The sequence below is a fragment of the Labrus mixtus genome, chromosome 24, assembly GCF_963584025.1.
Source record: "Labrus mixtus chromosome 24, fLabMix1.1, whole genome shotgun sequence".
In the NCBI taxonomy this organism is placed as follows: Eukaryota; Metazoa; Chordata; class Actinopteri; order Labriformes; family Labridae; genus Labrus; species Labrus mixtus.
This window is the reverse complement of record NC_083635.1, coordinates 9,829,123-9,842,352: the sequence shown is the minus strand read 5'-3', so window position 1 is coordinate 9,842,352 and position 13,230 is coordinate 9,829,123. Positions and strand designations below refer to the sequence as shown.

General features: G+C 41.5%; 3 protein-coding genes across 3 annotated transcripts; 1 reads left to right on the top strand and 2 right to left on the bottom strand.

Moving 5' to 3' along the window:
- Positions 1–222: 222 nt before the first annotated feature.
- Positions 223–4,815, bottom strand: LOC132959782 (SLAM family member 7-like). Its single transcript, XM_061032971.1, has 11 exons — positions 4,426–4,815; positions 3,051–3,194; positions 2,777–2,902; positions 2,531–2,679; positions 2,339–2,432; positions 2,142–2,252; positions 1,996–2,016; positions 1,806–1,826; positions 1,676–1,702; positions 1,516–1,563; positions 223–1,424 (listed from the first exon to the last, which is right to left on the bottom strand). The coding sequence occupies exons 1-11, from the start codon at positions 4,499–4,501 to the stop codon at positions 1,405–1,407; spliced, it is 837 nt and encodes a 278-aa protein (XP_060888954.1). The 5' UTR covers positions 4,502–4,815; the 3' UTR covers positions 223–1,404.
- A 109-nt stretch (positions 4,816–4,924) lies between these two features.
- LOC132959778 (cytochrome P450 4F3) lies at positions 4,925–8,842 on the bottom strand. Its single transcript, XM_061032968.1, has 13 exons — positions 8,527–8,842; positions 8,127–8,271; positions 7,955–8,008; positions 7,652–7,779; positions 7,368–7,489; positions 7,139–7,285; positions 6,892–7,009; positions 6,751–6,817; positions 6,370–6,499; positions 6,079–6,212; positions 5,857–5,921; positions 5,702–5,784; positions 4,925–5,620 (listed from the first exon to the last, which is right to left on the bottom strand). Exons 1-13 carry the CDS (start codon positions 8,713–8,715, stop codon positions 5,404–5,406), a joined length of 1,599 nt encoding a protein of 532 aa, XP_060888951.1. The 5' UTR covers positions 8,716–8,842; the 3' UTR covers positions 4,925–5,403.
- A 517-nt stretch (positions 8,843–9,359) lies between these two features.
- On the top strand, positions 9,360–13,202 carry LOC132959777 (insulin receptor substrate 2-A-like). The gene is made up of 6 exons (XM_061032967.1): positions 9,360–9,460; positions 9,933–10,404; positions 10,601–10,850; positions 11,148–11,397; positions 11,492–12,099; positions 12,386–13,202. Exons 2-6 carry the CDS (start codon positions 9,947–9,949, stop codon positions 12,824–12,826), a joined length of 2,007 nt encoding a protein of 668 aa, XP_060888950.1. The 5' UTR covers positions 9,360–9,460; positions 9,933–9,946; the 3' UTR covers positions 12,827–13,202.
- The last annotated feature ends 28 nt before the right edge of the window (positions 13,203–13,230 follow it).

Genomic DNA, 13,230 nt, shown 5'->3' with positions numbered 1-13,230 from the left:
GAATTATTACATTATTACTCTGCACGGTTTAGTTGGCTGCCATTGATTTGTTAAACTACTCACAGACTGTACTTAATGGAAGATTGTAATAAAACCATTTAAACCATTGCGTTTACTCATCAGATATTAGAATGTGTTGCGTTGCTGCCCTCTAGTGGTTAAATCCTTTATTTCAACTGGGAAAGTAAAAACAAAAGAAAAAGTAAATATGAACACACTTCCTTTAAAGGTTGATATTCTGTTTGTTTTTAATTCAACTCAGCACATGAAGAAGTCAACTACAACAAATGAAATGTATATTCCTACACTCTTTATATCCTCCTTTACATCAACAACCCGTCCGAATGAGTTCCCAAACAGAGTGAGTATATGTAAGGTCCCTTTGTTTAAAGACGTGTGAATACGTTGGCACGTCTACAACTGCTAAAAACAAGTTTGTTACAGAAAGCCTTCAAGTAGTTGTCAGTATGTTTTTTTTTTTTAAACTACAAGGACAGAAACAACAGTAAGAGTAAAGATCCTTTAAAAAAAAAAAATGTTAAAAGACACAAAAACCAAACATTTCCATTTTCTCCTTCAGGGTGTCAAGCTTCAAGCAGAATACAAAAAACAATCCATGATGTAGAGTAAAAAAAACAAAAACAAAGGTAATAACTGATTGACCTTCTTTGAGCTTAAAACATTCACAAAGTTCAAATACTCGCTACAAACACACATGAATCTGCTGCCGAGGACTCTGCAGTGAGCTCCGGCACAATGAGCTGATTGTTGGCCGAGGCTGGCGGCCCACGCTGCACAATGGCGTCCCTTTTTATCTCTCCCCTCTGTTGTCAGCCCAGTTCCTCCCCACACAGGTCCAGGCTGCAGGATTCCACACCAGACGTGCCGCAAATCACAAATCCTCCGCCGCTGGGAGGGGGTTTAATGAGCTTGAGGTACCAGGTACGGACAGGAAAAGAGGGCTTCCTGGTATAGTCCCAAGTGTCAGGCCCATTGTTGCCTCTTTTGGAAAATGTAACAGAGCTCGGGGAAATATATGAGACTACCATCGAGTACTTTTTATCTCATTCTGGCCTATTTCTCTCTGCGCTTAAAGAGCGTAAACCTTAGTGTTTCCCTTCTTAGTGTCTTTTAAAAGCAGTTTTCAAACATGGGACTTAGAGTCATTTCTTGTTCTCTTCTCTCTTAAAAAGAAATCGGTACATAAAAAATGTTCACATCAGAGTCTACAGTTAAAGAAGGGGGATGAACAGCGCTTCATTTTCCCTTTTTGGGTGTTTTTCCTTTGATAAAAACATGAATATATCTCTTAATATCAGGGAATACAATATGTGTTTTGTGGAGTGTGCCGCCTCTTGGGTCATCTTACACCTCACAGGTCCTGACCCGGCGTTGTTCGGCTGCTTATGTCATCGGTGTTTCCTCTACAAAAAAAAACGACAAACGCAAAGAAGAAGAGTCACATGCTGCTGCCGATTACACAAACGTACTGTTTTTTTTAAAGTTGTGAATTACCGTCTGTTCTTTGAGAGGTGGTGCCGTTAGATTCTGCAGGAGCGCTTGCTGTAAAAAAAAAAAAAAAAAAAGGAAAAGGAAAAGCACGGATGGATTTATTTCATCATTATGAAAAAAAAGAGAGAGAGAGAGAGAGCAGAATACAGGGGCGGACACTCACGTGGACTCTCCTGCTTCCTCCAGAAGTCTGTTTGATGAAAAGGATGTTCAGTGTTAAAAGAAAAGACAGCAGAGAAGAAGTCTGTTATTGATTTTTTTAAAGGCGTGTGACAGTCGTTTGAAGCACTGACCTGCTTCCCATGGCAGGGACTCTGCAGGGAGAGAATGACAGCAGGACAATGAGAAGACAGTCAGTGTTTATTTAACATCATATAGAAACATCTGATGAGAGGTAAAGGAAGCATCGTAGTCTTGTTGGTAACTTGTATAATTGTGTTTGGTACTCCGGCTGTAGAAAACATTAAAGATATCGTATCTTACCTTTTTGGAAGAACCACATCCCTGGAGGAAATGGAGGGAAAGATTAGATTCTGCTCATACACACATGAGACTAAATCCCAGAGAAACACCTTTAAATGCTTGATTTGTCGTGACAGTGATGATTACTTCAGGGTCAGGATTTATACCTGCTTTCTTCCTGTGCACGGCCAGCAGCAGCACAACAACAGACAGCAGACAGACGAAGACTATTACTCCCTTCTGAATGTTCAAGTTCCCTCCAGCTTCAGGATCTGGAACTAGAAAAGGGAAGCGAGACTTAACCGAGGCCGCACAGTACCTGCTGAGTTCACGTCACCAGAACGGTTTCAGTGCGATAACTCACGCGTCAGCATCGGGTTTGGGACGGGTTGGCTGCTCTCCTGACTGACTGGATTCTGCACCTCACAGATGAACTCACTGAATCTGTCAGTGTCGTTCTATGAGCAGAGTGAGAAACATTTATGCTGACTCAGAGAGACAAACTTGATCGCACACTGACCGTTTAAGTCGTCACATTTTAACAGTCTAACGATACCTTTTTCACTTGTGTCCCTTTCTCTGTGTGCCCAAAATTCCACTTGTAGGTGACCGGCTCAGCGCCTGCCGTGTTCCCATCGCAGGTCAAATCGCAGGTGTTTCCCCCCAAGTCACATTCTTTTTCAACAGTGGGTTTGGGGACGGGAGCTTTTGAAAAAAGAAACGCAGAAACAGAAACAGAAAGTAGTCATGAGTGGCCTTGTCTTTTTCCTCCACAATGTCACCGTGTGATTCCTCGACTTACAGAGGACGATGAGCTGCGTGACCCCCGCCTTCTTTCCGCTGATCTCTGCAGAGTACGATCCCGTGTCGTTTCTCGTCAGGCCTGTGATTGTCAGCGCTCCAGTGGAGAGGTTCAGGTGGCCTGGTACTTCAAACGAACACACGCAGGGTTAGCTTCTCAACACAACAAATTCAAAGCCACAAAAAAAACCCCTGTAAACTGAGTTCATGTTTGACCCCACAGACACTAAAGACCTGAGCTCATCCTGGCTCAGCTGGTTTACATTCAAACATACCAAAAAGATCAAATTCCTCCCCGACGCCAATCCAAAAAGCAGCAAGGTTTTTATTATATTTCCACTCGATACTGGTGATGGGCCCAGAGGTAGGACTCGGCATGAGGATGACGTCATCGCCCACCTTCTTGTAGAGCTCAACACCTGCAAGGACACACAGAAGCTCCGAGTGTCACATTTAGTCCCTCAAACCAGCTTGTTCTCAAAGGACTTTGGTAAGAAGGTGATGGATGATTAAGAGTTAGCCGTTTCCTCTCATCAGATATTTATATTTCCGTCTTTCAAAGATGTGTCATTACAGTTTGACAAGACATGTAAAAGTGGGCGTGGTCATGTTTCCACCAATGAGGGGATTTTGTGTAAGTCAAATGCTCGCAATGAATTCAGAATCCTGGAAAAAAAAGGAGTTGAATTAAAAAGTATATAAATATATAAATAAAAATAATACATCTTTATGAAGACATTTCTTGGTTAGGAATTCATTCACAGACTTTTGCAAATATCCCCTCACTAATTTCATTAACAACAAAATGTTTTTTTTATTAATACATGTCTTATTACTTTCTTTGCCTATTCTTAAATATACTATACACTGCTGTTTGTATGGAGGACGAGATCTGACAGAAGTATAAATAAATAAATAAATAAATGTATAAATAAATACTGGAATAAATAAATGAATGTATAAATAAATAAATAATTAAATGCGTGAATAAATAAATATGGAAATAAATAAATGTATAAATAAATAAATATGGAACTAAATAAATGTAGAAATAAATAAATGTGGAAATAAATACATGTATAAATGTGGAAATAAATAAATATGGAAATAAATACATGTATAAATAAATAAATGTGGAAATAAATAAATGTAGAAATAAATACATGTAGAAATAAATACATGTAGAAATGTAGAAATAAATAAATGTGGAAATAAATAAATGTAGAAATAAATAAATGTGGAAATAAATAAATGTAGAAATAAATTTAAGACATTCAATTATTTATGTCCCATTTATTTACCAGTTTTTATTTATTTATTCACGCATTTAATTATTTATTTATTATTTTATTTATTTATTTATACATCGTCCTCCATAGTTTGTCCATACTGAACATCATGATGTAGTACTATCCTGTAACATATCTATTATAGAGCATGTAGTTCTCTGTACACTCTGTATTGTTGACAGTAGTAAATGTCACCTGTAGTCATATCAACATGCTGGTATAAACTGGGTGGGGTCGTAGATCTGTGAAGCTACAATGCTGCAACACAGCCTGCACATTTATACATGTAAACCCCACAAAGTGAACTTGAAACTTGTGAAAACACTTAAAGCTTAAAGTTAGCTGAAGGCCGCAGGCTTACCGGAGTCTTCTGTCTCAGCAGCCAGCGAAACACACACCCAGCCGGCCAGAAACATGGCCATAACAGACGGCCCCATCGTCTCTCAGTTAATTATACACGGTCCGAAACGAATGGAAAAACACTCTATTCCTGTTCTTAAACATGCCAAGTAACTCCGTTTAAAACCTGAGCATGCTCGCTTAATAACAGTGAGAGGTGATGTAAGGAGACGGAGACGGGTAGAAAAAGACTGAAACTGAAAGTTGACATGCTTTTTCCTGCTCAACAAGCTCGTAGTCTCCGCCTCCAGTGGGACAGGCATTACTTCTACTAAAAAAAAATAACTTCAAATAATCGGAAAACACCACATCTGTGACACCAGCAGTGCAAAACCAATCATGTTAAAGAGAATAAAGTTTAAAATAGTCGTTTAAAATAAAAATAAAAAATGCAAGAAGGCACCATTTCCGCCCCCTAGTGTCCATATTTCATACTGCAGCCAAAAAAATCAACATAACACTGAAAGAGGAAAATCAATTAGCTCCTTTGTTTAATTACAGCACGTTTAAATGTAACGTTACCTAATAGATGAAGTATATGTATAAAACTAATAAAAGCAGTTTGTGCATCATTTGATTTCCATGCAGTAATTTGTTTGACTGTTTTCACAAGATGTCTTTAATTTGTTGTTGTTGTTTTTTAAACATAGAGTGTAACTTACAGGCATGAAATAATTTAAACAATGCAACATTTATTTATGCCCTCCTACCCTACACATGTTCCACTTTCTTTTACTTTCTTGTACTCCCTGCAGAATGTTTTAAAAAAAATATATACAAACAATTAGCTGAGTAATATGAACAATACAATACTGCAATACATTTTATTAGTTTAGATTTTAACATTTGAATAAAATAATCATGTGTCTTGACAAATAACATCGTGCAAAACAAACTGCAAATGCATTTAGAAACAGTGGACTTTTGTCTTCCAAATGGATCATTCATCCTGCAACTCCTCCTCTTGGTTCTTTATCAGAGGCTCCACCTGCAGCCACAGACCTCCCTCGGCGCGCATGACGAGCTGGGGGAGACGGCGGACTCCGGAGCCGGCCCCACGTGCAGGATTCACTCCCAAGGTCAGACGAAACCTGAGCAAGGTCAACGCCACGACGACTCGCAGCTCCGCCAGGGCGAACTTCTGACCAATGCAGTTCCTGTCGTCACACGCAGATATGATACAGATTCATGTCTTACGCAAGGGCGTTTTCAATTTAGGAAGATCGTATTCGCCCTACCTGGGGCCTGAGGAGAAGGGGATGAAGCAGTGAGAAGCTCGCCCTTCTGTGTTTGTGGGGTCGAAACGCAGCGGATCAAACTCCTACAAGAAAGTAAATCAAGTCAAAGCCGTGTCAAAGTGAAGGAAAGCATGTTTTTATTTGATGTTTCCTACATGTGGGTTTGTCCAAACAGCAGAGTTGTGATGTGTTCCATAAATGCTGACCAAACAGATGACACCTGAGGGAGGGAAAAAACCACAAATGGGAATTCCCTTGAAAATAATGCTTTAACAATTTAAGTATTTTGATGTCTGCAGTGGTTTAGACATTACAAAAAAAGAACAAAAATGAAGACAAAAATCTGCATTTATATTGGAAAAGTCAGTCCGTCTCACCCTTTGGTACCGTGTGATCCCCTGGCAGGGTCATGTCCTGCGTGTACTTCCTGGACACAGCCTGCACGGGAGCATGCAGCCGCAGAGACTCTTTGATGCACATGGTGGTGAAGGGAAGGTTGGACAGATCCTCCCTGTAGAAAAGAAAACATGCTTTATGCATCCCTATTTCTGCCTCGGTTTAACAACCTCTGCACTGAAGACTTGTTCGGATATGTAATGCAACGATTGCTCAGAATCTTTGATGAGAAATTCATTGTTTGAAAAGTCTAGGTTGTGTGCGTTTCTGACCACTCCATGTCTTGCTCTTCTCGTCCTTGCATCAGATCCATCACCTCCTCTCGGCATTTCTCCTGATAGTGGTCGTGGCGCGCTAAATTGTACAGCGTCCAGCAGATTGCACTGGCTGTAGTGTCATGACCTGCAGAGAGACAGGGGTTTGAGTTTAGTTTTTCAAGTGTCTTATCTGATTGTCAAATTATGCAGCTTGGTTGTGGAATTCAGCGATGGAATTTCATGAGAGTTGAAGGATGCTATTTCTCAATTCAGCCTTATACATGCTGCAAAAAGCCAAAATAACTGCATTAACATGAAATGCTTCAAATCAAATAAATGCTGCGCCATGAGACTGAATTTTAAATAGTTGAAAAAAGTTGCTTTAAAGCGTCTCACCTGCGAACATGAAGGTATTTGCCTCCGCCTGTATCTCCTCATCTGTCAAGCCATGTCCATCCTCGTCCTACAACAACATGCACACATTTTATAACTCAGTGTTATAAACGTGTTTGTCTCTTTGTTTTTCTTCTTTCCTACCTTTGTTAGTAGTATGATGTCCACAAAATCTTTCCTCTTCTGCGGTGAAGAATCCGTTTTTGTCTCCCTCCGCTGGCTGATCAGGGCACGGCGCTTCTGAACCACTTCTCTGGTAAAACTGCAAAAACCATAAAGAGGTGTGGAGCAATCACATGCACACAATTCAACTGGGTAAAAGACAATGAAATATAATAACATATAATAAAAACAGTAAACAAGCTGTTACATAAAGGTCAAACTGTCACACCTGTGCACGATCTTCAGCGCTTGTTTAAAGCGTTTTCCCTGCGGTGTTTTCCAGTAAATCCAGTCCCAGTGGTGTAAAATCTTAAAGCGACGATCTATAATCAGGTCACTCAGCTCCATGATGGCTGTCACGTACTCGCTGCTGCTCCTGGAGACAGGAAGTTACATTTAGGGACAACAGAAGAAGAGTAGCGTATGTGTGTGTGAAACGAAAAAAAGTGTGTCCTCACCGCTGACAGTTGCTGCTGTGGCTGAAGGCACACTTGAGTAAACTGTCCAGAGTCATGAGAGTGATGTGGTCAAACATCTCCAGCTTGGCGCTGCCTGCTGCCACCAGATGGCGCCACTTATCCTGAAGGACGCAGAAACATGGAAATTCAAAAATGAATCGAACCACTGTGACATCATCGCCAATTTGGTTGTGAACACATGGTGAGCAGATGTATATAGAAGAATACTTACAGTCTATCGATTAAATGACACACGTGTGTAAAAGCAATGGTTTGTGTCTTACATGCATGATGTTAGCTGAGGTGTTAAAGGTTGAAACATAGGTCTTCAGAATATCAAAATGAAAAGCTGGAGTCAGCAGCCGTCTCCTGCGGGACCACTCCCCCCCGTTACTTAGCAACAGACTCTGTCCTGGGACCGAAGGGAGAGGGAATGGAGGTGAAGAGGGCAGGAAATTAAAGTCAGGGTTGGAATCTCCTTTTTCTGCATATGGTTTTTGATGTATTGGTAAAAAAAAAAAATGAGGATGTAATCAATAAATGGGAAACTCATATAACAATAAGAAAACATGACTTGTTTGACTCACCAAGCCATGGACGCAGATGGCCGTAAATAAGCTCATCTTTCACTGTAATGCTTGCTGGATGGAGGAGAGGAATGAAAACAGCAATACCAAACAAAGCTGCAATAACAGTGTTGACAAAAGCCACTTTGTTTACAGTCATGATGCAAACATGGTCACAATGGTTTTACCCTACCAGGGGCCATCAGCAGAGGTTTGACGTATTCAGGGTGGAAGAGTCTGACCAGGTGATAGAAAGGGCCGAGGAACCAGCTGCAGGAGTGTTTGTACGTCTCCACCAAGTCGTCCACCTGCAGGAGGCCTTCCTCTGTGCTCTGGATCTGAGGCACAAATCACATTTGGACACTTCAGATGACTGTACTCGGCGAGTAAAGGCTGATTCGTTGAATTCTAATGCAGCATTTTAAAGGAAATTCAACGCAAAGAGGATATTTTGCAATAGGCCTACTTATATTTTGCAACACTACACCGCATCCTGTATCACACTGAGGATTGTGCTGCTACATTTCCTGGTTGTCCATCAAAAAGTGACAAATAAGGCTGTAAAAACATGTAATTTTCTTTGTGTGTCCTACCTGTCCCAGGTGTCCTACAAGCCAGGAGTGTGTTGGTGGCGTGCTGAAGCAGGACAGTCTGTGTGTGAACCAGGCATGTCGCACCAAAAGCCTCGCCGTCAAACCTGCAACCACAGCTCCTAGTCCTGCACACACCACAAGCAGGACCTGGCAGAGGCCTGTCCAGATCACCTGAGCAAGGACAGACATCCTGGGGCAGAAAGAGAGCGTGATCCTGAGTCCCAGGTTACTTGACACTCACCCTGCTACTGGATAATGAGAAGTTGTTAGTGTTGAAAAACGAAGTAACCAAACTGATCCACCCTGTCGTGCGATTATTTCAACAGGAACAACTGTCATAATGAGTGACACAACTTCCTCATTTGTAAATGTACCTGTCCTATATCCTCAACTGACATTGTAATATGTAAATGGAGACTTGATTTTGTTTGAAGTTATAATTTAATGTCCTATGTCTTGATTTTTTTTTTTTTTTTTTTTACAATTTATGCTCCAAAGATACATTTTAGTTGTCGTGTTTATTTAATTTTTAATCGGAAATTTAATTCAAAACCCCTTGAATGTTAAATTTATTGTTTGTTTAATTTTGTGATACAGGCATCCTTCACGAAAAAACGAAAAACTTAAAAATGATCAGATAAATTTTATAAAAAAAAGAATACAGTGAATGAAGTCTGTGTTTGCATTTTTGTTGTTAGGATGAGTTATGCCTTTGAATCATATTTCTGCTTTGGTAGGAGCTTGTATATACTGTATATATTCCCGCTTGTCCAATTTCTCCGTAATGAAGAGCTGGGATTTACGAGGAGCTCCTGAAGGCCACATTGATTGGCGCCGGATACACCTGTGTTGCTAACCTACCAGCCACCTGAAATGAAAACCGCGCCACTCTGTTTATGTTTTCAGATGTTACATTCATACCTATCAGTTTAAGGTGAGTTTAAACTGAAATATTTGTCTTTATAAAGTTAGAAAACAAAAATAGCTTGATTTCAGTCCGTTGGTTGGCGACGCAATTTTTTGTTTTTCGACATAAATTTCGACGCTAATTTATTTAAATTCAGTCTTTTATTATTTTTTTTGTAACTTACTTTAATTAGCTTGTTGTTCTCAAAGGTATAATAAAAACTCAAAACAGCAAAATTATTATTTATTTATTAATTATTTGACAACTTGCCCAGAAAAATGAATACTAGAGTGTGACTGCGTCTTCTGAATATAGGTTATCTCTATGAATTGTATGAATATTTATGTTTGTAATATGGAGGTACCAAGTTAGCTATTAGACACTTTTGATTTGAGGGAGAATAAGTTGTTTTTTCTTCATTTTAAAAATGTAATTGTTCATTTTGCAAAAGTTTCAATAATCTTTTGTCCTTTTGTCCTCTTGTGTGTGCATGTGGTAGTTCTTCTGTTTAAAATGAATGAAACTGCAGAGGAGCCCAGCAGGAGTGCAAACCAACGGGGATCTCTACCTGCCTCGAGCTCCCCGCTGTCGTCTCCTACCCGAACCTGGCTGCCAGTCGACCCTTGGATGAATACTTTCAGAATGCATCAGGATTCTCTGGACCATCATGTCAGGATGCAGTCGAGTCCTCCCTCTCCTTTCTACGAGGAGCTCTTCTGTAACAGTCGGAGCCTCAGCCCTCTGGCCCCTCTTGCAGGGGCCCTCATGAGCAGCACCTCAGGGCCCCAGAGCGATGTGGTTAAACAAGGTTACCTCGGGAACTTGAAGTGCATCCACCGAAGATATTATGTCCTGAGAGGAGGAAGTCACATTGGGCCGAGCCGACTCGAGTGGTACAAGAGCCAGGAGAAGTTCACAGCCGTTGAGAAGTCTGCTGGAAAGACTGCACTGTTTGGGTCAAACAAGCAAGGGTTGGTCAAGTAGATTTCATCCAAATAAATGTTAATATCCTTTTTTTTTTAAGATTTATTTTTGGGCTTTTTGGGCCTTTTTTGATTTGAGCCTGGGTCGCTCACTTGGAGGGCTAGCCTCTACCTGTGGGCACTGGCTTTTAAAACTTTAATGTAAATATCAATATAGTATTCATTCTTCAATTATCATTTGCAGGCTGATTTACCTGAGGTGCTGTCTCGGTGTGAGCCGGGTCAGCAGTCCCAGAAAAGGCCAAACGGTGACGCTGTATGCCAAGGATCAGACTGTGGTGCTGGTGGTGGAGGACCAGTGCGAGCAGGAAGAGTGGTATCAGGCGATAAAGAAACTGATGGAGGAGGAACGCAAGGATGAGGAGAACGGAGAGCGTTTTGACGAGGAGGATGACGGCTACTGCACTTTGCCTCCTGCTGCTTTCTTCAAAGAGGTCAGAGCAGACTTTAAAGCTTTTTCATTTGACATTGGATTACTTTAACATCACTTCAACACAGTTGTAACGGGGTGTGTGTGTGCAAGATCTCAATTTACATAAACCAGTTTAACTTGATCCTAATGTAACTAAGTTCCCAGGAATAACATTCCCACAGTTGTACAGTCAATTATTATATCTCAATTTGTAGAATCCATTGAGGGTTGAAAACATCCTTTTTGATAATGTGCCTTAAAATAAATCACATTTTCACCGGTGAGCTGTTCGGCCCTGCTCCCCTTGCCTCCGTCCAAGGTTTGGCCCGTCACAGTGAAGCCTCACAATCTGGGCGGTTCAAAATCCCTGGCAGGGGAGAGCCGGCTCTGTCTTACAGCTACGTCCCTCATCCTGATCAGAGTGGGCTCGTGCAGTGATTTACCGTCGGTTACAATACCGTTACTGAGCGTTCGGCGCTTTGGTCACTTGGACGGCTCTTTCTTTTTGGAGCTCGGGAGGTCGGCACCAAACGGCCCGGGAGAGATCTGGATGGAAGCAAGAGACCAAGGTAACCAAGAATTAAAGATGAGCTTTTTAAAAAAAAATAATTCCTGCCTTTCTATGTGACTGTGACCTCTCCTGTTTACGTCTGGTCTGCACAGGGAACTCGGCAGGAGCGCAGCAGATTCACGAGGTGGTCCGTGACACAGTGAAAGCCCTACGAGCTCTACCTGACTTCAGCAGGTCTCCCACCTCTAATCACAATCAGCTTCATCTGGCCTCAAAACGCTGCCGACCCAAATACAGGGACAAAGCAGTGACTGTGAGACCGCTTGGTTTCCGCTTTACCCTGCCTCCTACAACCCCTGAATTGTCATCAAGTCCATTACAAAGCCGCTCGGCGCTCCGAAACCTGGACGAAGCTGAGCCTGATTCATCTCTCGGCTCCACTTCACCTCTAAGATCGCATCAAAGCTCAACACTTGAAACCAGCAGCTACATGGACATGAAGATGGACCGGCATCCTCCAGAGAACAAAGTGAGAGGAAACGACTGTGAAAGAGTCACCATGGTGACCGGGAGCCCCCGCACTGCTGCGGCCAGCGGGATGGAGAACTTGGAGCCAGGTGAAGAAGACGAGGAGGAGCAGGGTCTGGGGTACATGATGATGTCACCACAGGTGGGCTCCAGTTCATTGAAGCTGCCTCAGGATGACTATGTTACCATGGCGAGCCCACATAAACACAACCTGCCTGCCTACACTTCTTCTCTACAGACATCATTCAACAGGTAAGATTTCCATGGATGCAAAAATGATTGTGAATTCTCAAATAGCTGGCAGAGAGGCTTTTATTTTAAAATCCACTTTTCTTTACTTTTTTATGGTAAACAGAAACTCTACACTTCCTCAGTGTTACCTGTCAGGGGTTACACTTCACAGAACAATATGATAAACTCCACAATTTTGCATTTGATCTCTCGCAGCTTACCTTTTATCTACTGAAAGGCTTTTTGTTGACGGTAGCTTTAATTGAAACAATCAAATAAAATCAAACTTTCTCTTCTTCTGCAGTTCCTTCTCTGACAGCTGCTCCCCTGTGCACCTGTCTTGTCATAAGACCAGTGAGCACAGTCCGCCAAACTGGCCGTTTACCTCCGTCCGATACTTTGAAACCGAAGCTGACCAATCACAGAGGAGCATCAGCTGCTTTAGCCAACCGCAGGATGAGTCAGGGCAGGAACAGAAATCGGCAGATTACGAACAACTCCCTTCAAGGACCCGGATCACGTCGACACCTGTGAAGAATGAAAATGGATCTGGCATCATAGCGCCTTTTCCCACAAGCGAGCTAGGCTCTCCCAGGCCAGTTCAGGCTAGTCCAAACCCAGGAAGAGGCGGGTGTAGTCCGCTCCAAGCTGCAACATATCGATCCACCAGAAGATCCCGGCTGTCTTTGTGTCTGCCTTCTTGCTTTCAAGCTGAGGACAGACCCTGAGTTTAAAATATCAGGGTTTTGTTTTTTTACATCAATATTCAGAACAGACATTAATTCTGAATATATTCAGCAGAAAAAAAAAGTTTATAAGTAGAACTTGAAGCTGAGGATGGAATAATGGAGTTAAATATTTTAGTGTGAATAATGCTGACACTTGGGGAACAGAAATTCAACTTAAGTGTCTTGAATTTAATACTAAAATATATATTTGAGATTAAATAAAGTAAATGTTGGAAGTTGTTTTTTGTTATGTATATAAATTCACATTTTGTCTCATTTGGTGTGAAAAGAATACTGCCTTAAGTTTTTGTATAAACCGCACGACTTAAAGATAATCCACTGTTGTATGAAAAGAATAAAGTCACATGAATTCACACTTTGATTGAGCCCTTAATTGACATTCA

Bases quoted from the DNA above. Each gene is read 5' to 3' on its own strand.
- LOC132959777 (XM_061032967.1), top strand. From the start codon at position 9,947: ATGAATGAAACTGCAGAGGAGCCCAGCAGGAGTGCAAACCAACGGGGA. The intron at 10,405-10,600 runs GTTGGTCAAGTA...TATCATTTGCAG, and splicing joins TTTGGGTCAAACAAGCAAGG to GCTGATTTACCTGAGGTGCT. The intron at 11,398-11,491 runs GTAACCAAGAAT...TGGTCTGCACAG, and splicing joins GATGGAAGCAAGAGACCAAG to GGAACTCGGCAGGAGCGCAG.
- LOC132959782 (XM_061032971.1), bottom strand. From the start codon at position 4,501: ATGGGGCCGTCTGTTATGGCCATGTTTCTGGCCGGCTGGGTGTGTGTT. The intron at 3,195-4,425 runs GTAAGCCTGCGG...GTGTCCTTGCAG, and splicing joins TGCTGAGACAGAAGACTCCG to GTGTTGAGCTCTACAAGAAG. The intron at 1,827-1,995 runs GTAAGATACGAT...CTCTCCCTGCAG, and splicing joins GATGTGGTTCTTCCAAAAAG to AGTCCCTGCCATGGGAAGCA.
- LOC132959778 (XM_061032968.1), bottom strand. From the start codon at position 8,715: ATGTCTGTCCTTGCTCAGGTGATCTGGACAGGCCTCTGCCAGGTCCTG. The intron at 7,490-7,651 runs GTAAGACACAAA...TGCGTCCTTCAG, and splicing joins CCTCAGCTAACATCATGCAT to GATAAGTGGCGCCATCTGGT. The intron at 7,010-7,138 runs GTGTGACAGTTT...TGGTTTTTGCAG, and splicing joins GCGCTGAAGATCGTGCACAG to TTTTACCAGAGAAGTGGTTC.